Below are 23290 nucleotides of genomic sequence, written 5' to 3'. Positions count from 1 at the left end.
CTGCAAGAAACTGTCCAAAATAGCGTTTCAACCAGTTCTAAATTTGTACCAGTAAGATGCCACCACACCCAGGGCATTGCCAGCGTTTTGCCCCATCCCTCCTCAGTGTTAAAGCGGGGGGTCAAATGGGCTGCATGTGATCACCAGTAAGAGGCCAATCGAATATATTTAAAGGGGCTATAAGTGGGGAACCAAAAGGGTTATTAAACAATATCAAAGGACAAGTGATAAAGACATAAGGACATCGCTACAGATACTTACCCTATAACTTGCTCTGGAAGGGCTTGAAGGGCAGGCATTATGCTTGTGGCCTCTTTGGTGTATGTGTGTATGTGGACTTGTTGAGGGATCAGCACACCTTCAGGCTTGGCATTGTGCCCCTACACTTATACCTCTCCCTACATCCTCATCAGTGTATTTGACTCAGCCATTTGCTGGACTACAACTGTCACCTCCAGGTGGTTAGCCTTTTGTGCTCTCATCGTGCATCTATTCTTGTGGAGGAGATATTGAGACTAGCCCCAAGGGCCATCTACCGGGCATACCCCCTTGGCAATGGGTGTCGCGGGACCAGGTAATCTGGCAAATTAGAGGCTTTAGTGGGTGCTCTGCTTGGGTTTAAGCATTGGACATAGGATCTGCTGTTCAATCTTCCTGGCCTCCCTCAGCTAGCATTAATCCATTCATCTTTCCAGATAGGCACCCAGCTACGCGCTCGTGCCTCTCCATTGCCGCAAAACTTCAGGAGGTGAGGTGACGCAGTAAGGGTTATTCAGTCTCCCCAATCTAGATTCTTGGAAATGGTTAAATAGAAGCAGCCATCACATAAAAAGGCTCTGGTGAACGAATTAATGGATGGCCGGTCATCACAAGTCTTAGCCCCAGACCCGTTCACTTCCACTGGCACTAGATTAGTATCTACGGTGGACTGGTGCAAGGGTCTTGTCATGTCTCCATCTCAGGAGCACCTTTCTACAAAGAACTCAATTAAACAATATATTTTTAAGGCAATAGAAACAGTTCCAAAGGAACAAAAAGATACTCCAGACATGGTACCTACATATATTTTCCAGAATAATTTGGCATGTTCTGTCAGCAGTCTGCCCAGCACACCTCAGGTAGCCACAATAAAGTCAAGCAAAGAATCTGCTTGCACCTGGCTCCTCACCATACACAGAACACAATCATGCCCCAGCTTGACAGTGTGTGTCAATTTTTAATTTGACAATGGATTCCTCTTCCCCAGCTTAGTCTCTCCTTACCTGAGTCCGAGGATCTTTTTACAGAAGGGAAGGAGTAAACGTGAGAAGCACTGCCCCATCCCTAATCTTAAAACAGGTAAACTCCAAGTTACTGTAAGTGTAATCCTAAGCTCAAATATGATACTGATGACTGCAAAAGTTTATCGATCCTTGGATTGGTTCCTGGAACTGACGAGCCCCGTGGCCTTGCTACCCCAAACAAGTGAATCCCACAAGGCCACTTTTTCATAACCCAGAAGGGAGAGTTTTACTGACCATGAACTGGGAATCCTGATGGAAGTTTTCTCTCTAATACTGAGGCTCAGATAGTTGAATCACTGGGGCAAACCCAATTAGTGATGCAGAGACTAGCAGAAAAAGTGCTGAACCAGCTTTGATACCGCTGGCCACACTGCTTTCCCAAGAGATGGTAGCAATAAGAGCCACGCAGGACACTACAGCCAGGTTCCTACTCTGGCAGTCAAGCAAAATGGAACTGCAATTAGATCTGATCCAATCTCTGGTACCTCACTGTGCAGAAATCGATTCCAAGCTTAATCTCCTGGAAACAGAGGTAAACTCCCTTGTGAAGGATAAACCATGTCCATGCTCCCCAATCATTAACAAGTTGAATACACTACCATAGATACTAGGGAATTTGGTTGGCTCAATCAAAGCCTCTAAAACAAAAAAAGCATCCAAGGCTAAGTTATTACATGATACCACGGTGGAGGATGTCTATCGAATTAGCCATGACATAACTGAACCAACCATTTCCCTGGAAGTTTCCCAGCAACCATCCGTCACCCAGGACCAGGTGACCTGTTGTTCTTCTAACAGGCAAACTGATCAACAAGGGGAGCCTCTGGTCAGGACCACTTCAATGTGTGATGCGGCAGATTCCGCAAGAGGATCACAAGCGATACCACAATCCGAAACTCCACCTGAGCCACTCATCTTTCTGCCAGACAAGAAGGGCAAAGACAAAAAGCAAAAAAAAAACAGACAAAAAAGCAGCTTCCGCTAAATAGTCCCTCCTTGCCTCCCACCTCACCTAGAAGTAATAAAGTACATAATCCAACGAATTCTGGAAATCTCTTTCCAATCTTTGCACCTCCGATACGGACAATATCTCAACCCCTGCTCCCCATCCGCACGTCAATCGTAATCCCCCCTGCTGTACTGTCCTGTACTATCTTTAACAGAACAGATAAAACAGTTCAGGGGGACAGGGGGATTGACAGCCACCCGGTGCAAAGGACAACTTGAGGTAAGGAATGGCTGGAGTATGGAACGTCAGGACAAGGGGCTCGCCACCTTGATAAGGAAGGGAAACAGACAGGGGTGTATGGGATGCCAGGCACACTAAGTGAAAGGGTGGATCAAGGCACCCAATCTAAATGGAAGACTCTGGAATTTCCAGGCCCTAATCCCAGAGGCACACAAAGGAGTCCACAAACCTACAAAACTATAATTGACCACCAACCCCTGGGAGGGAGAGACCATCGACTTGCTGTTGGAGAACACCTGCACCTATAGTGCAAGGAAGAGATAGGCCCTTACAGCACGCAGAAAAGGATGGGTCCCAATTAGTTTATACTTGCCGGTAAGCTTTATTTTGTCAGCGCCAGAGAGGTGAGCCCAATTGCTCTGCAGGCAACAGCTCTCTGGCCCAGTATGTGTCTACTTGTACAGGTCCCCCGGAAGCCCAGTTTGATGAGCAGCAAGATTACAACTACTGTAAGGGTGAGGAAGAGGAGAGTTCTCACTCAATCCTGCTCTTCATCCCTCAATGTATCCTGAAGGTCTCTACTGATAAATTCAACAGAGGAAGGGGCTTATTATCAAGAACGACGTTAAAATTATCGCCGCTTTAGCGGCGATAATGGGCTTGATAATATGCCCTTGAGAATTCCAAAACAAGTACAGGTTCACACCAGAACATGGGCTTCTATTGGAATTATCAAGGGCATATTATCAAGCCCAATATCGCAGCTGTAACGGCAGTTTCCTGCCGCTAAAGCGGCGATAATTTTAACGCCGATCTTGATAATATGCCCTGAAATTTGTTGCAGTTGTTTGCTCATATCCCAGCACTTAAGAACATAACTACAGACGACCTGGATTGAGCCAAATTTGAACCACCTTGGTTAAACTCAACTTGGGACGTGACCAAGACCATCTGGAAAAGAACAGCCCAGCGCAACGCCGTATGGGCTGAAAAAGCTATTTCTGAAGAATGGGGCATTGATCTTCACATTCCTGCCCCAGTGCAATGTCCGTATGTTCTTTTAAAATCCCACCCGGCTAAAATTTCAGCCGGTGTGTTGAGGAGTGCAACTGGAGGAAATCATAGTGGGCCCCAATTCCAGAGGGCCCATTACTATTCATTGAAGGCATGATCGGAGAGAGGTTTGCTTGGACACTCTAAGAAATTATTATAGCTTATAGCTTACAGGGGAGGTAGCTGTTGGCAGAGTCTACCATTCAGGATCTCTACAGAAATGACCTCTATTCAAACGAACAACTTAACAATGATTTCTTGGAACGCTGCGGGCTGGGTAGTACGCTTGCTCTGGAAATGGCCTTAACAAAGCTGGCTGAGCCACGCATGCAGTCTCCCCACAAGCTGAACCACACTTGCCTTAACCGCGCATATGCATGGTTAAGGAAGTGCGAGGTCTAGATGCGTGAATGGGAGGTTAGGAATAGGATGGATTGGGAGAGGACACGGTCAAGTAAGTGGGGCTGGGGCTGGGTTTTGGATGGGTGGGTGGGTAATTTTTCAGGGTGGGGGCAGTTTTTAGGGCTCAAGAGGGTCGGGTTTGTTTACACGGCAGGTGCTGGGTTTCAGGGCTCATGGTGGGGGGTTGGGGTATTTTTCTTAAGGGTGGGCGTAGTTCGCGAAGTAGCACTTCGCGAAGCTACGCAAAGTGAAGTTCGCACTACGCGAGCTACGCGTAGCACTTCGCGAACTGCGAAGTAACATGTTCGCACTGTGCAAGATGTTGTTTTCAATGATTGCACAGTGCAGACAAGCAACCGGCACTGTGCAATCATTGAAAATCGCATCTTGCACAGTGCGAGCTGTAGTTTTCTGCTGCTCGAGTAGATTTTTCCTCGAGCTGCAGCTTTCTCAACGCGAACTGGTAGTTTCTCATCGCGAGCGGTCGCGAGCATACGCGACCCCTCGCAATGAGAAACCTGACCTTCTCGCGTTGTGAATCTCGCCGGGAGGTTTATTTTCCATGCTCGCGATCGCGAACAAGGAAAAAGTCTCGCCAGGATGTCATTTTGCTTGCTCGCGGTCGCCAACTTGACGTTGAGGACCGCGAGCAAGCAAAAAATGACTGCAGCACTACGCAACACTACGCTACGCGTGTTCGCACTGTGCTACGTGCAGTTCGCGTAGTGCGAAGTAGCGCGAACTTCGCAAACTACGCGAGCGTAGCGTAGTGCTTCGCCCAGGCCTAATTTTTCTGGTGTAAGGGGTCAGTTTTTAGTGCTCCAGGCAGGGGGGCTGGGGTCGGGGTAGTTTTTAGGGCATGGGGTCAGTTTTTAGGGTTCGGGCAGGGTGGAAGGGATAGTTTTTAGGGCTGGGGCATGTTTTAGACCTCAGGGCGGGGTGCTGGGTCAGGGTAGTTTACAAGAGTAGGGGGTCAGGGCTGTGGGGCTGGGTTAGTTTTTAGGGCGTAGCATCACTATTTAGGGCTCAAGGTGGGGCGGGAAAAAGAGACTGTTTTCAGGGCTGGGGGCAGGGTGTGATCTTTACCACACATGTCCCTTTACCAATCTTGTCTTTACCGCAAAATTGCTTGGTAAAGGCATGCGTGGTAAAGGAATGCGTGTTAAAGATGCGTCATGGTTGAGACCGCGTGGTCCAGGAATGCATTGTTGTGGCATGCGTTGTACCATCATACAACCTGCTTGCTCAAGAGGACTGGGGAGAATTCCTAGAAACAGCTGACATAATCATGTTTCAAGGAACTTGGGAGATCTCCCCTTCATATAGGCATGGTTTTAAAACGTTCCATGTCCCAGCGTGTAAGTCTAAACCATGCAGACAATCTGGTGGGTTGCTAATTTGGTTTTAAGATTTCTCTGGGGTACCACGTTAGCCAATTATCTATCCTTTGTCTGGACCTGCTTGGTATTGAGATCTCTACCTCCGATAAAACAAAAAATCATCTTTTTAATGTATATAGCTGGAGTGTTTCCAAATCAGCTGATTCCCCTGTCCTTCAACTTTTGATTGATTATATTTCCACTTTACCCCAGGACGAAGCAGTTGTGATCGTAGCTGTGGATTTTAAGGTATGTTTGGAACCATATGCACTCTTAAAGAAAATAACAGGAGAGGAAGACCAATATTGTGGTATTTCCCAAATTTCAAGTCCATCCTTCTCCTCGCTTCCACGGATTGCCCGCCAAATGCTGGATCTTTGTGCGAGTTTCCGTTTGAGGGCGTGTAATGGTAGAACCAAATCGGAATTGGAGATGCGTCCTACTTTTAAAAGAAATAACTACCAGAACTGTATTCATTATTTTTTATTCGATATTCAATCCTGGATGAATCTTACTGATATGGAAGTCCTGCTTAGATGTGAGTGATCACTTCCCTCTTTTCCTCTCCCTTTGTGGAAGTGGCAAACATGGGAGTGGGACTCCTCGATTGCCTGGAGGTGCTCTTCAGTCAGTAACATTCGGAGGTGAATTAAGTGGGAGAGCATTATGGACAATGAGCCCAAGTATGCCTTACTCTATAATGACCTAATCCCTATCTTGTCTTACATGATTAATTCAGAGAAAGCTTCTGACATGATCATGGAGGCTCATTCCAAATGGTTTGAGAAATTGAAAATGAGCTTCTTTACTAAGCCTCCCTCAACGCAAGAATTCCCCTCAGAAGGCAGATCCCACATGGCATGAAAGGACATGCAGGTCAGCTAAGTGCAATCTCCTTAGTGCCCTTAAAAGGGGGTTCTCACAGGATATAAAGTTAGTTATAGCAAACTACAAACTAGTCCTGAAACATGCTACATCAGCATGGGATACAACAATTTGGAATGACTTTTTGTCTACAACACGCTCAGGGGACCAGATAGCTTTCTGGCATATGATAGCACATGGTGCCAAGACAAATAGGATGAAACTGAAAGCACACATTCTCCCACAAGATTGGGTGAATCATTATAAATCTTTAAATAGTAGCTCCCCTCTAATCCTTGTGAACCTTGATTCCCCTGATCCTATGGTGCCCCCGCATCCTGCAAGACTCCATTTTAAATAAATACTATTATGGGTGGGTAATTTCAGTGACTGAAGTGACTGTGGCCATTAGATCTCAGAAGGCAGGAAAGGCACCCAGGCTGCATCGAATCACGGTGGACCTTTTTAACTCTGAACCGGCAATTTGGGCACCCTACCTTACAAATGTTTTTAATGCCACTTTAGCTGGAGGTTGGATTCCATCATCATGGAAAGGGGCGGAACTTATTCCCATACATAGGAAAGGCCCAAAGTCTGATTCAGCCAACTAACACCCAATTAGCCTCATGGATTCATTCCCAAAAATATTCTGTACGATTTTATTAGATGAGCTGCTTATCTGGGTTGAAGAAAATAGTATTTTAACACAGTTTCAGGCTGGATTTCATCCCAAAATTAGTACAGTCGAACCAGGTTTTTAGGTTTCAATTAATAAGGTGGAAAGAAGTAGACGTAAAACGTGGTAGCCTTTACATCACTTTTGTTGATCTCAAGGTGGCATTTGACATGGTCCTTAGGGATAAGTTATGGTGTACACTAAGTGACATTGCGGCTTCCCTGCCTTCCTCTTGATTTTTGCCAGGCTTCACCATGATAGTCAAATGGGGTACAAATGGGGAAAACACCAATTCCTTTAAGGTTGCAAAAGGAGTCAGGCAAGGATGCATCCTTGCCCTCACATTGTTCCTGCTGTTTATAAATGGCTGCATTGATTAGCCCTTGGGTTGTAATAACTACACTCTGGTTCTAGGGTGAACTAAAATTCTCATCCTATTATTCGCGGACTGTTGGAAACCGGGCAACCGGGCAGTCACCAGGTTTCCAAGCACAATGGTAGCTTGGCTCGAGCGGTCGGGGGTCAGGCACCGTGCTAAGCGTACGTCACACCCTCACAATAACCATGCGTTCATCCGTTCCAAAAACGACACTACACCGTAAAAATTATGAAAGAAAGTAGTTTGTCTTTTATCTTATTTTCTCTTAGTTGCAGGTTTCAAAACATACATACAATACCATAAGACTTTTCTTGAAAATAGCAGGTCAAATAAATAATACCACAGTGGGGTTTCAATAAATAGGATCAGGTCATAAATAAACACGGAATAAATATAGGTGCAATAAATACAGATGGCAAATAAATACAGTCAGGAATAAATACAGTGGAAGACAATAAATAAAGCACCCTCAATAACTTAAATAACACAATCAATGACAATTACAGTTCACAACCCTTTCATGAGGTAGTTTGGTTTCACTTTGCCCAAGTACAGCTTGTGGTCATTTGGATGACATGGGGGGGGGTGTCCCACCTAGATTGGTCAAGGCTGAGCCTGCACTGAGGTAGAATAAGGGTAACCCAAGGATCTGGCTCTCCCAAGATACACAACCCCTCACAGAGGTCACTGCACCAGTCTCAGTTCACCCCTGGCACTCCCAGGCTGGTTCTAACACCCCTCTAGCCCCTAGAATGGTCTTTTAGGGCTCCACAGGGCCTCAGATGCCCTTTCTACCACTTACTGCCCTTTTCACGATGATCGGCTCCGCTCGGCGCCGGGTCGACGTCGCTGGACGGCTCCGGTTCGATGTCGCTAGGCGGCTTCGGATCGATGTCGCTGGGCGGCTTCGGATCGATGTCGCTGGGCGGCCTCGGCTCGATGTCGCTGGGCTGCTCCGGCTCGATGTCGCTGGGCGGCCTCGGCTCGATGTCGCTGGGCTGTTCCGGATCGATGTCGCCTTCCGGCGTCGCAGGGTCACGGCCTCCCCGCTTCCGGGTGTCTCTGGAGTGCGACCTCCACTCCCGACCTCCGGCGCGCTTCACCTCAGATTCCGGCGTCTCCGGAGTGAGATCTCCACTCCCGACCTCCGGCGCGCTTCACCTCGATCTCCGGCGACTCCGGAGTGCGATCTCCACTCCCGACCTCCGGCGCGCTTCACCTCGACCTCAGGTGACTCCTTACTCGACCTCCGGTGCCTCTCCACGACCTCCGTCGGCACCCTCTCTCGAGCTCTGATGGCTCCGGGTACGACGTCTGCTTCCTGTCAGCGCCGCTTCTCCACCTCAGGCCTCAGGTCTCCAGGCTTCTCGACGTCAGGACTCAAGGAGGACACCGCTAAACAGGTCAGGAGCTTGCTGGTCTTCTTCTTTAAGGCCTATTCACAATATGTAGGTCCTTAAGATGGTTTTTCTGGTTTTGGTCCCACACAGGGCTCTAGGCTGGGCTTGGCCAGTAGGGACTAGCATCAAGGGTGGGTTTCTGGACCCCACTCCAAGCACTGGTTTCCACCCCTGCTGCCTTACTCCGACCTCCTTCTGAACTGCTCCTCTCTCCTCTCCAGTCAGATGCCAACTGCCACTCTGAGATGGCCTCCCAACATTCTAAACTGCCTCCAACTGTCACAGGGTTCCAGAATGTTGCAGAAGGTTCTAGAAATCTCCAGTGGGTTCTGATGATGTCACAGGTGGCCACCATTTTGTGTCTCAGGCCCTCAGACAGAAGTTCCAGGGGTAGGGAAAATGGCTCCCTGACCCTGCATCAACACCAAAAAATTCTGGTGGTTCCCAAAAAGGAAAAATTCATAACAGGGTTTGAGGCAAAAGTGGGACAAAATAAATAATGATGAGGAGGGACCACCCAAAGGGCTGACAGGTCTAACACGGACGATACTTTATTAGTATCAAAAACCCCCAAGGGCCTAGAGACTCTTTTGAGTAAGTTTAACATATTCTGCCTGGATCATGGACTGGCAATTTTAAGCGAGTAAGACAACATTTATGGCCGTCCACTCATATAGAGGCTTTAGAGGATCAATAATGTTGGAAGGGGAAAAGCTGGAGAAAGTGCTAGATTCTGATTATTTTGGTATTCGCCTCTCTAGATTCAAATACCTGGAGTCCCCAGGTTACCAAAAGTAAGTACTCTTATACTAAAGCACAGGACAGCAGCTATTTTAAAATTCACAAATAAGACCTCATTCCATCCAGTTTCCTCCGTTTTTGAGGTCTGGATGGCCAAACCTGTAGTCGTCGCAACATATGGAGCCAAACTCTCTGGATATGTTAATTTAAAAGCCACGGCGGTGGCTGAGAATAATTTTGTAGAGCAGCTCTTAAATTGCTCCAAAGCACGCCACTACTGTTTAAATATAACTTAGGCTTCTGGTCTATTCTACCCTTGGCGCACCTGAAACCTATTCTGTTTTGGCTACGGATATGGTCTACACCCAAGCTGACAGAATATAGGGTGGGATTAAGAGATGTTCTCGATAAATCACAGAGTGGTGTTCCGTTACCCTGGTTGGACTATGTGTAACAGTCCCTATACTCTATGAATGTACATGAGTATTGGCTGTCCCCTGAAACTATCCCATCTTCTTCAAATACAAGAGTAAGGTCGTCTATTGGGAGCTTGAGGAGGTAAAATTCTCTAAACAGGTGGGCTTGGGCAAAATTACTGATTGTTTCATGGGATTCAAGTCCAACTCTTATTTTGAAAACTAAATGAATAATATAGAGCCTTCTTTCACAAAAGCTCTTTATATAAGGTTCAGGTTAGGCTCATTACCGCTTGCTACCTTTACTGCTAAATGGAATAGTCAACAAGGTGGAAGCAAAATTTGCCCTGTTTGCAGAAGTGCTGAAGGAACTGATGATTGCCTCCTCTTTTTTTCCCAAGGTATTATAAGAAGCGTAGGTGTTGGATTGCTCCTCTGTGCCACCTTATAGGTGTTGTCCAATGCAGGGTAGTGATAAGACTATGTAGAGCAGACATGCTCCCGGTCACTGTTTTCTCCATTGTTAAATTTTTGGAGAGCAAATGGCCAATTCAACAAAAAGTTGGCTCTCTTATGTTTTCTTCACCCCCTTCCTATTGCATAGCCCCCTCCCTTTTGTGGATCCGGGTTTTATTGATTTTAGAACTTGTTTTTAATTATAATGTAAACTGAATTACTTACACTTTATTTAGCTAGGCTGTCCGTGCGACAGGGAAGGGCATGTAATCCTAGTTGTATTCCTGTATCTACAGCATCTTGCTCCACACTGGAAAAATCCCTATGCTCTACGTGTTAAATGTAGTACGCACGCACCTAGCAATGTATTTTATCGGGGGACCCACTTTTTAAAGTGTAATATTCTGGTCCATAGCTTTCCAAACACCCCTACTACAGCATGACATGTATAAAACTGTACTTTTACGCATGACTGACCATAATGGGTTTTTGTCTATGGCCAATTGTTTGTACATCTGTTCTGTGTTCTTAGGCCAAGAGTGGGTACTTCTATGAATATGTTATGCCTGGTATCTTTATACTTTCCAGCCGCATTGTATTGTACTACCTTTTACAATTATTTTAAATGTACTGCTTTTATAGCCATCGGCCAAAATAAAGTAAATAAAGAAAGTATCTTAAACGCAAACTGCCTAATTGAAACTTCTAATTGTTACAAAGAATTATTGTGGAAACTATAAGCATGGCTTCTAAACCACTGAGTTGAACATTATGCCATGAACTAGCTGCAATAAATTTTTTATTGATGGTTTCCTTGTTTGTAGCACTGATGGCCTCACCTCCTCTTGTGATCAGATTTTCCAGGGAGGTTGCAACCCCAACTGGGAAAATGTGAAAAAACCACCCACACCCACAAAACCAACCCCACACCCACCCACACCCACACCCACACCCACACCCACCCACACCCACACCCACACACTCCCCCTTCCCCCTCCTCCTCCTCTCTATCGGACAACAGGCTAGTACAACATTGCACCTTCTCCATCCACAGTAAGGGCTGCACATCCGATCTGAATTTCATCATGAAACAATGCAAACATAAAAAATCTAAAAAATTATTGGTGTAATTCCGTTAAGTGGTTCGGGCTGTACTTGTGTTAAATAAAAAAAGAAAAATCCCCATAGACTTAATATGGGGAAAACACGTTTTGGGACGCCCCCTTTTTTCTCGGCCACCACTTGATGGATCACCCCAAAACTTTCAACATAACGGCTGAACCAAATAGGGGAAGTTTCTGTAAATTTTGTGAAGGTTCATCAAGTGGGGCCAAAGTTATTGGCAAAACAAAAAATGCGTTTCCTATTGAAACTTTGGTCCTAATTATAACTACCTACTGGGCACTACAAGTAGGTAATATATACATATTGCGAAGGAAGTTGCAGAATCTGGAATCCAAGAGCAACTATCCAGTCCAAAATGAGCATAGCATCAACAATAGCCATTAAAACAACTGTGGTCTAAGCAAATAAAGAATTGAAGGCCAATAGAGGAATAAAGGATATAACGAAACAAAAATATAAAAGTTTGCAGTTTTGCAATAGTTGGAGAGACCAATTATCTTTTGTGCTGTGGGAAACTACTCTTAAAATGGAGTTTAGAATAAAGGTGACAATTTTGTGTTTTTCACATCGACCATAAGTAGAAATGTTCTTCTGTAACCTGTGTAGCAGGTGGGATGAGGGAGTGACAAAAGCTTTTCATTTTATCTCCTTGTGGATTAGTGCCATGGATTGTGTTACTGAATATCGAGGCTAAGAAGATTGAAATACTAGAATATCATGCAGAAATTATCAGAGAATAAAATATTGAATGGTAAGTGCATATAGAAGTTTAGATGTACTATTCCTAACTCCACATCTGCTCACCTTGGTGAGATATATATATTTATTACCTACTGGAAGTCGCCAGTAGGTAGTTATAGTTAGGACCTAGTTTCCAACGGAAAAGATTTGTTTGTTTTACTAATAACTTTGGAGCCGTTTGATGAATCTTCACGAAATTTTCAAAGCTAATTTGCCAGTCACTTTACTTGCTGCATGGAAAGTTCTGGGGTGCTCTGTCAAGCAGGGGCGAGAAAAAGAGGGGGGGGGGGGCAAAATAAGTTTTCCCCGAGCAATTCCCATAGGGATTTTACACACCACTGCAGCCCGAACCGCTGAACGAAATTACACAAAAATTGGCATAAAGCTAGATCTTGGTCCAGAAAGAGTGATTTGTGTATTTTGGCGTAAATCAAATCAGTAATTTTAGAGTTATTAAAGTAAAAAGATTTACTTATATCAAGAGATGCTGATCCTCTGCAGATCCAAGCGGATTTGTGGAGCAACGCAACATCAGCAATGTTGTGATTGGGTGGCCGAACCTGACAGGAAAGTTTCAGCCACTATTTTGTGCATCGGGACATGGTTCCTGGAGGGGGAGGGGAATAAAATGTGAAGGTAATAGCAGGGGTCAGGGTAGAGGTGCCCTGACCGCATTGGACTGATGGAAGAATCTGTGAGGGACCCCTTGTGGGCTAGAAATTGTCCAAAAACGTTATCTATAACTATAACTTGTGCCCTAAGGTAACTATAACTCATACCCTCCCCATGCACTGTTAATTACCCCACATATTACATCACTCATGACATCTTCTATGACATCATTGATAATATCACTCGAACATTTGCAGTGAAATTATTGATGTGAAAACTGTGAATGGGGCGGCCAGAGTTAGCTACTTGAGATAACCATGACTGCTGAATTTCTATGGTTTTGTGTGTGTAAAATCTAACTATAACGTCCCTGTAACCTTTGGTTTTTTAAGTAAATTTATAAGGGTTTTTTTAATTCTAATTCAGAACTATAACCTCTGTTCTTTTCAGTGCAAATATATACTTAGTCAAGGTACTTATGTGTTGAGTTAGGTATAGAAAATCTACATTTACATATTTTTCGATATTTTGGATTTAATATTTTGCCCTCAATATTTGTATACCTCCATATTCAAGCTTTGATATTCAGGGACATACTCCTGCCACCAAGTTAATGTCCCCATTTCAATTTTTTTCAATAAAAGAAAGACGCTCTGAAAATAAGGAAGGTCAAATGTAAATAAAATAACGACTCCAGGACAGCCTGAACCCAAACTATGCAGAGAGAAAAAAAAAGCAATACTGAGCTTGCACTAATGCATGAAAACTAGTAGCAAAGGTCAGCAATGTCAGTTATCTATGGATAATTAACCATTGAAGACCAACATTGAACATTAACCCGGTCAACCTTCTAGGTCCAACACTGGATTCACTCATGCCCTTCGCTTCCAGGTACCTCTGGGGAAGTCAACTCTTCGCTGGAGGAGCCTAGGTACAGCATATCATGTACATCCTAGTCACAGTGGAAGTAAGGAGTCAAACAGTACAAAACCATTTTACCAGGAGCACAAGGATGGAAAAAGAGACAAAGGCCAGGCATAGTTAAAAAAGAACCACATTAGAAACCGGTAAAGGGGAATGGTCACTTCAGCTGATATTCTACCACTCATATTTTACCAGCGCTTCCTTTCCTATGTTATATATCACATCCTGTTTCGCCTTTGTTCAACACTGATCCGGTCTGCAGCGATTTTACAGAAAAATTTGTCGGGTTTTTTGTGTTTGTATAGTGCCAAGGATATGGCGTTGTAGCACATTCTCTAATGGGGCGCTCTTTCGTGCGGCTTTAGGAAGGCATGATGTCTGACTCTGAAAGTGAATATTTTTAATCTTTTGTATGAAAAAAGTGGGAGCCGAATGTATGTAAGATTTTAAAATCTGACAAGATCACCCCGCATACAACAAAACTAAAGGTACCAGAGAGAAGGTTGACAAATTTCTATAGAATTTATTTCCTGATATCTGGCGGCTTGAGGGAAAAAACAGGCTGTGCAAATAAGAAAACACTATTTTGAATTCCTGGCATCTTATTTCCTGCAAACGTTTCAGAAGTGTTAGTCGGCAGAGCTGCAACTCTAATTAAACTCACATGTGTTTGCCATAACAGGTTGGGAGTTAGCTGGAACCTATTGAACCATGGGACCTATGGTACCACTGGGGCAACTGCCAGATAATTCGTTGCATGAGCCGCGGTATAACCAGAGCATGCCGCAAATCAACATAATGTCATGTTATAGGAGATCTATTACTATTAGAATGTCCTAACAGCGCTATATTAACACACCCTCTTCATTTAGCAAAAATGATTTATTTCATACAAACCTTGGAGGAACTCGTTGATGAGCTGGAGGTTTTCGGGCAGCAAGAAAAATTCCTCCAGGATGGCGGGGCTGTCTGCCTTGCCCCCAATCTGGAAGGTCTCCTGCACCCGGCCCGCGATCCACCAGTGCCTCTCGTCCATTTCCTGAGCGTTCCCTAGTCCCCTGCCACCCTGCGTCAGCAACAGTGGAGAGTTGGCAACATGTTCAGCCCTGAGTGCTAACCGGCCTGTTCTGTCACAGCATCTGTTGTCAAGGCCAACGGTAAACAAATCTCAAAAACTGCCCGGACTGATCAATATCTGCTACCCTTTCATTAGCTTATGAAGGCCCGGCCTCTGACGAGGAAGGGCGGGCGCGTGCCTCGGGCTGCACGCGCAGCGAACGGCCGGCGCCCATGAAAGTGAGCGCTCCAACTTCCAGCCTTTGTTTTATTAAATGGGATAGGATTTTGGGCGAGCTAATGTGAATCTGTTTCAATATGAAGACGTCAGACCTGGGAAAGTATGAAAACCGCTGAGCGAAACTCAAATAGTGAACTGAAGGAGGCTTGCGTTGTATTGCACCTCAATTGCATTTGTATAGCGCTTCGTACCTTCACAAAGCGCCGAATTGCGTCCTAGGACGGGTCGGGTAGCACTCGATGTGTCGGGGGAGTGCTCGGTTGAAGGGTGTATTGCTCTCATCGAGGTATGTCATTGGCTGGCGTGAGTAACGAGGAGTCGGCTAGGCAAAACCAATGCAAAGGGCAGCCAGCGTGCTTAAAGGGGAGCTCTTTCACCTGCCGCGGTGAAATGGGGCAGAATATCCTGAAACCTACCACAGCGAGACAATGTTTAAGTAAATCCCAAACAAATGCAAAGGCAACGTGGACATAAACAACCCAGACAACAGTCTCTGCGGAATTCTCTCATCAAATGTATGTGAAGGGATAGCAAAATAACTGCCACAGCACTCATACTCGTCTACTCAGACACAAGAGGTGCGCCTTGGCTCGGGTGGTGTTCCCTGAGGTGAGTCTTGGCTCAGGTGGCGGTCCCTGAGGTGCGCCTTGGCTCGGGTGGGGGTCCCTGAGGTGAGCCTTGGCTCGGGTGGAGGTCCCTGAGGTGAGTCTTGGCTCAGGTGGCAGTCCCTGAGGTGAGCCTTGGCTCAGGTGGCGGTCCCTGAGGTGAGCCTTGGCTCAGGTGGCGGTCCCTGAGGTGAGCCTTGGCTCAGGTGGCGGTCCCTGAGGTGAGCCTTGGCTCAGGTGGCGGTCCCTGAGGTAAGCCTTGGCTTGGGTGGAGGTCCCTGAGGTAAGCCTTGGCTCGGGTGGAGGTCCCTGAGGTAAGCCTTGGCTCGGGTGGTGGTCCCTGAGGTGAACCTTGGCTCAGGTGGAGGTCCCCGAGGTGAGCCTTGGCTCAGATGGTGGTCCCTGGTTCTCCTCAAGTTTTAACCCTGCAAGCAGGTTACAGGAGGGCCAAGAGATACAGTTAGGCTGGATGAGAAAACTTGTTTCGTGGTGGTAAACAGCAAAAGGCAATACGCAAAGAAGATGCTACCTGAAGACATCACCAATAAAAAAAAACGCAACCCAGCAAAAAACAACAATACAGTACATCAACAAGGCATACAACTCAATGCAACAAATCAATAACACAATAGCAATACACCATAAAAAAATAGCAACAAAAAAACCACAGCAACATAACCTAATAACACAAAATCCCTATACCCAGGACCACTGGAATTATACTGCAGGGTTGACTAAATTGTGCAGCATGAAAAGGTAAATTATGCTGCCAATGAATCAGAACTGCAAAAATGGCACTTTCTTCAGTTGTGGGCAGGGAACAAGTCCTAACAAGCATTGGCATTGCCAATAGGTCTTGCTTTTGGGATCTTATAAGTATATAGTTATGCAGCACAATATCCTTGGTGCAACAACATCAACTGTTGCATGGCAAAACACTTATAAGGTCCCAAAGGCGAGACCTATTGGCTATGCCAATGCTTGTTGCATCTTGTCTCCAGTCGGATGCCATCCCAGTTGAGTGTGTGCCATCAAAGTGATGAGTTTGTCAGCCAGAGAGGCAGAGGTGCCAGGAGTGACCCCTTGGCAGCTGACGCAGATGGCTTTGAAGATGGTGTGGGCTTGCAAGGAGAGCCAGTGGAGTTCTGTATGAATGCAATTACCATACTCATGCATGCAATCAACTTGAACGAACTGTAACACTACTCTCGCATTTTCTCACATTATAGTGCCTAGTGAGATGACACACCAAGAGTTAAATACCAGGAAAGGCTAAAGAACCATACTGCCTGGTGTGCACCTATTAACAGCACAAAAGAGGCACAAGCTTACTGGGCTTTTATAGGCGCCACAAAGTTTAATCTATGCAAGATTCACTTAGATAAACTCTCTGAATTATAGCAGGTCAACGACCTGAGGTGAATATGGTTCCTTCAAAAAACAAGTCAGTGTGCCGAGCAGAAGTAACACAGTGACACCTTTGCATGATGAAGGGGAAATTACCAAGTGAAAATAACCCTTTGGTCCTCCGCCTGGAAATATAGGGCAGCAAAGAAAGTATCACAAATGATGGCTTTCAAACATATACTGTACGTCACACATTGATGAAGGCACACGTTCCACTGAAATCAAAAGGGCCATCAATCTCCAATTCTGCCTCTGAGAAATAAGACTCTTAAAATCACAGCCCTAACTCAGGAATAACAATAAAATCACAATGCACCCGTCACTGACAGAACTGTTGGAATATTACACAAGATATATTCATCATCATATTCTTGGACCACAACGCTTCAAGAGCTTGTTTGATACTCTCAACCATCATGGGTGGGACTGAACTCAAAAGAGTTATCCGGAGTTGAACAAAAACAGTTCTTTGTACCCAGTCCTGCATTACTAACAGTCACAAAAAAAGCATTCCAGAATTTTCCTTTGCTTGAGGAGGTCTACTTGGGTTTTGAGACTGTTGACGCTATGTCGGATAATCTGATAAAATAGAGATAAGTGCCTAGGCAGGATTGGGAGCAGTGTAAAACCTCAAGCATGTGTGAGGCGATGTGTCCCTAAATGCCACCAAAACACAAAGGTGAAATAAATATCATTTCCAATCCTCGAAAGCCGTAGTAAAATACAAACCATAAAGGTTTATTAATAATTCAACGTGCAATACAGAAGACAAAAATTGAAATTAGTCAAAATAGATATTGAATCAATATTAGGAATTAGCCTAAGGCTCAGTCAAATGTAGCAAGGCAAGTGACATGAAGTCAAGATAAAAAAAAAATCTAAATTCAATTCATGAGACAAGCCAGCGTCAGGGAGTAGGAAAAGCAGCTCACCTTCAAAATGCATCATTTTTATAGGTAAATCTAAAATAGAAGTCAGTGGAAATTGCACAGTGAGCATTGGTGAGCAAATGTAAAATTAAAGTGACAAATCACAGTACAGAATTATACGCCGAGTGGTACGCGCGCACGACGTCAAAAGTAGGCTGGCGAGTGGGCAGGAAAGGAATTTTAACAAGCACGCGTGCGCGACTGCAAAAGTAGGCTGGCGAGTGGTGTGCGATGCAGTGCGCGTGGCAAAGGAAAGCCATGGGGCTGAAAGCTGGCGGAGGTGCGCGTGAACGCAAGCGCTAGGTCAGCCAGCAGCACTTTGAAAACCCACCTACAAAATGTCTCCGAGCAGCGCATGCGTGCTGACTCAGCGAGACCTCAAAAGGTAAGTGAGGGGGTCGGGACTAATTAAGTTAGGCAGTAAGCAAGTGGTATCATGGTGTTTGAAATCACAGTGCATGAGAATGCATGTGACATCACAGTAAGTGGCATCACAACCCATGAACTCACAGGGTTGGAAAGCAAAACAAAAATATGGATTTAATCCGGATCTGTGACTGGAGGTGAATTTTTGATTGGTTCAGTAATCCATCCATCCATCATCTGTTCTTTTTAGGTTTCACCTGCACAGCGTTTGCGCTGTGCTTGTGAAATCTATTGTATTTACTATAAATCTGTATTCCTTGCTTTTGATTTGTGCCTGCCACCTACTTTTCCTCCATTTCTATTGGTTGTAGCATACTGTTTCTTATACTCTACTGCATTCTTTCTCTCTTGTTCCATTTTCCTTGTACTTCCTATTTCTCAATTCTTTAAAAGCACCCCCAAACCCCCGGGGGAGCCATTCTGCCCTCCTTTCTTGTCCATCTCCAGCAATCCGTTTAACTTACAACTGTTCTTATCTACTCCATTTTAAGTAGGCGAAGAAGTGGCTTTTAATCATTCTGTAGAGCACGGGTCAAAATGAAAGTTTCCTTGGTCACTTTCCATGAAAATATCCTTTTGCCACAATCTCGGAAATAGCAATCTAGCGTTTCTCACAATTACTGCTTTGCTTTATGAGCAGAGACAACAACACGAGCATGAAGGGCAGACGGAGAGAAGCATACGAGGACCACAGATGGAAAACACATGCACTCTTATGGATTGCTTCAGCTGAAAGAAAAAAATAGTTCACTAAACACCAGCAGGGGAATGTATAAATGCCAGACATCCAGTGCAATGAAATCTCCAGGGCTGGTGTGTTAACCATCCTAGCTGGTCACAAGATTGACAGACTGCATCACAGAAAGCCATCGACTAAGAAGCAAGCAAATGAGAGTGATGATAAAGCCAATAGTAAGCAACGGGCATGCTATAAACCCTGGTGAACTCGATAATCCCACAATATGTCCTTTCCAACCAGGCAGCTACATTGTCTGGCAGCTTCAAGCACAAAAATAAAACATTAAATCATAACAGAGGCTACATGAAACTCAAAACGTAGAGCAGCTACTATTCCAAAACGAATTTGCATTGGAAGTACTATGCTGTAAAAACCAAAGACACTTACAGATAGCTGATGTTACTTTCGGGGCTTTCGTCAGCCAGATCAGACATTTGGACTGTCTCTCTTGAAAGGGGAAACCATGCATTTGTCATATACGTAAGCCAAGCTGAGGAGCTGCAAAGAATAACGCTGTGAAGATGGTGGAAACCAGCAAAGGCACAAGCATACAAATGTGCAATCTCCACCATAGGGAAAATGCGGCCTTATCTGTTGACATTGTGCTATCCTTGGAATAAAGGTAAGGGTGACGACACATAACCACAATAATACTTTATGGCATAGAAATGACAACAGTATACTTTTAGAAAAATCCGGTAGTTGGATTCGACTCAAACCACACATTCCCTTTTGGCGGAACGTGAAAGTATTTCCTGTTGCGCATCATTAAGGAGGTAACCACATTACTGCCAGTCTGCAGTCAAGGGCCCACTCACGGACGAGTTTACCCTTACTCTTGTAAAGAACTGATTACACTAAATTGCACCCCTGTCTTCTTCCTAGCATTTAGCGCCGATGATCTTTTATTTACCTACTAAAAGTAGTGGAGGGGAATAAACATTTCATAACAAGATGTCAATATCATACCTGAAAGTACCACAGACTCCGACTTTGGGTTTGTCAATTTATTATAAGGCCAAGAATAATAGGATGTATACACATCGTAAAATTAGCATATATAGATATAGAAAAATCAATACAGAGCCCATTCTATGAATATAAGTAATTCGGCATAACAAGAATACAATTGTAAATTTGAGGATCAAGATACAACTCAGGATAGAAGCAGAATCTAAATCTTTTTTTATTAGAAATAAAACAAATCTGTCCCTACACTATACTAAAAGGAGACGTTACCCAACTACCCTTCCGTCTAATCCCAAAGGTGTCAGCACGTGTTGACTTCCTGAGAAGTACTCATGTCAAATGGGTTAAAGTGCTTAAAGTTAGGAGCTAGTTCTAAGATGCTCCTTTCTCTCCGAAAGCTAGCAGAAGTCTGGTGTCTCTGTCCCTGCGCATCATAGAATATAGAATTCAATTTTCTGATTCATCTTGGTCAAAATTTCCATTGCCGCTTTTTCTATGCGGGAAAGTTCATGCTCTGTTAATTAAAGTTCTTGGTTCCCAGACCAGTCAGACACGAGAGACATCCTCCCTTCTCGCTTCCAACTGTCTTCAAAGCATTCCTGGTATCTTTTCCAATCTGAAAAGAATGAGTTGGCATTCCGATACCTGCAGTAGGATGAAAACACCGATATTTCTTGAAAACAACATGCATTTAATTCTTTATTTAGAGAAGCCAAGGAGGTGCAAAACAATTCCGGTTTCAGGCCTAGTGACTCGGGCAAGTTTAACTAAACTTTGTTACCCTGTGTGTTTATAAGACTGTCCTGCTCTCAGTATATGCAGGCATAACGATACATACATAATCATAACATATCATTAAAATGAATGCCACTGAATACATGTTAATGATCATAAGACACTGCAAACAATAGGAATATGTGAAGGTGCATATCAACCATGAGTATAGTGCACCCATACAAAATAGTGTTGAAAGCGCTCTTTCAGTTCCCCCCTCTTATGACAAGTGTCATAACACCTAATTTTCTTCTTTCAGAATTTCCTCTTTGTAGACAAGACCGACCTAAACAGAAGATGTAGCTTGCTGTCCATGTCTAGATCTTTCTAACCTCTTAAGGTGCTGATAATGACTGTCCTGCAGTCGTTCCATTTGCTATTCTCGTTTTCTCAGGACATTTTCCTGATGTCTGGCCTTTTGCCATTTGTATGCTTTGATGGCTCCCCATAAGACAATTATACAAATGACAGCTATTATGATGGATTTCAAGATGTAAATATATAAATTACAAAAAGGGTGGAGGAGGGTCCAAGGGAATCAGTTTTAATACCAGCGAGGAGCATATCCCCTAATCACAAATACAAATGTCACAAAACAACCTCGGGTCTAGTTGAACACACAAATGTGCATCGGCAGGCATGCATGAACAATGAGAGGACTGAAGGAACACAAAATCTCCCCTTTAAACAGGGGGATAATCCCTTTTCAGGACGATAACCCTCACCCACCATAGGTGGCATGCTTCATCATATTAGTTTCTCCTCCCAGTAGGAAACCCTAGTAGGAAACCCTAGTCCTACTGAGGGCTACAACTTCCTCACTGTGAGGCAGGAGCTCTGGGATGTTTTTGTTGAGATAACAAAAGGATGCTCAATTGATTGTTAACCTGAGTACACGGACACTCACAGATATCGAAACATCAGTTCTTGAGACGGGCCTGGGTTTCGTGCCTACTTACAGAGGAGACCCCTTTCGGATTAGACAGGAGTTGGCTTGTTTTTTTCCAAAAGATTCGCCTGAATGCTTTTTTTAAGGATCAACCTATCACCGAATCTGAGGAAGAGACAAAAAAATAGATGATTGAGGCCACGTTCTACTTTCAATCCTCCTGCACATCTGGTTCCAGCACAGATTGTCACATTTGAAAAGGCGGCTCTGCATGATGTGAATACTTTGATTGAACAAAACACCCGACAATACCAGAATCTCTCAAACTCTGAAAAAATCGGCATTACAGCAACTGTCCCAGGATGACTCTATTGTTGTGAAACCCGCCGATAAAGGGGGCGCAACAGTGATTATGGATACTACAATGTACAGGGCAGAGTGTTTGCATCAACTCGGAGATAGAAGACTACTTAAAATGGATCAGACCCAAACGTCTCCTTGGTGAGATAAAGATTATGGTAGATGAGGCCAAAGAGAACAGTTGGATTACAGTCCACGACGCATCTTATTTGAGGACATCTCACTCCATCATACCGTACTTCTATGTATTGCCCAAAATTCATAAAGAGAAAAGACCACCACCAGGTAGGCCTATTATTTTGGGCATTGGCTCTTTACTGGAGCCCCTGTCAACCTTTGTTGACTTCTTTTTATGACCTCTGGTACTACAAATGCCGACCTACTTGCAAGATACCAAGGATCTGTTACTCCTCCTGTCGCGGACTCCCTTTGATGCAGAAGAGGACTACTTAGTCTCGTTTGATGTGGAGGCTTTATATACATGTATACCACAGGATGAGACTCTTAACACCATAGAATCTCTACTTGAAAATTGTCCTGTTGACACCATCACACCTATTCAATTCATCATGTCATGTGCTCGGAAGGTCATGAAAGAAAACTTCTTCAAATTCGAGGAGTATTTGTATTTGCAAACGTCGGGGACTTCTATGGGCAGCGTTTTTGCCCCGAGCCTAGCCAATCTTTACATTCACCAATGTGAGCATACTGTGGTGCTACATGAATGCAACCCCTTCCATTGACATAGTCGTGCCTGGAAACATTATATCGATGACATTTTTGTCATATTGAGAGGGTCTGTTGAGACCATTAAATCATTCCATCTATGGCTGAATGAGAGAAATGCTTTTTGAGATTTACACTTGATTTCTCCAAGGATGCCGCTATTGCACCATTCAGCGCTTTCCGTGACGGGCGAGGCCGGCCCTCTTCGTGAGCTGCAGGGCGTCGGCTTGCGAACTATGGGGGAGGTCTTTCCCAATGGGACATTTATTGCCTTGCAGGACTTCTTGAAAGAGGTGGGGAACGCGACGATGTTGACGTTTGTTTATGCAAGGCTGCGATCTGCCATACGTGCCTTATACCCCAGTTTTCGTGCTGCACCTGTTGCACTGGGCGCATTGCAGCTTATTTACACTGCGCAGTCTACGCGTAAAATTATCTCACGTTTGTACTCCGCTTCGCAGTTGGATGAAGGCACAGCTACATCGCGCTCTAGGGATAAATGGAGTGCCATTCTTCCGCAATCGCTTAC

General features: G+C 44.6%; 1 protein-coding gene across 1 annotated transcript in view; it reads right to left on the bottom strand.

Moving 5' to 3' along the window:
- Positions 1–14676, bottom strand: part of LOC146817397 (dynein axonemal heavy chain 5-like) — a 1608734-nt gene extending 1594058 nt beyond the window's left edge. Inside the window, exon 1 of the mRNA XM_085609634.1 lies at positions 14538–14676. Within this exon, the coding sequence (XP_085465760.1) occupies positions 14538–14676 (139 nt within the window). The remainder of the gene's footprint in view (positions 1–14537) is intronic.
- Between the last annotated feature and the right edge of the window lie 8614 nt (positions 14677–23290).

Source organism: Triturus cristatus, chromosome 6 (assembly GCF_964204655.1).
Source record: "Triturus cristatus chromosome 6, aTriCri1.1, whole genome shotgun sequence".
NCBI lineage: Eukaryota > Metazoa > Chordata > Amphibia > Caudata > Salamandridae > Triturus > Triturus cristatus.
Note: the sequence above shows the minus strand (reverse complement) of the source record. Positions and strands in the feature narration are given on the sequence as shown.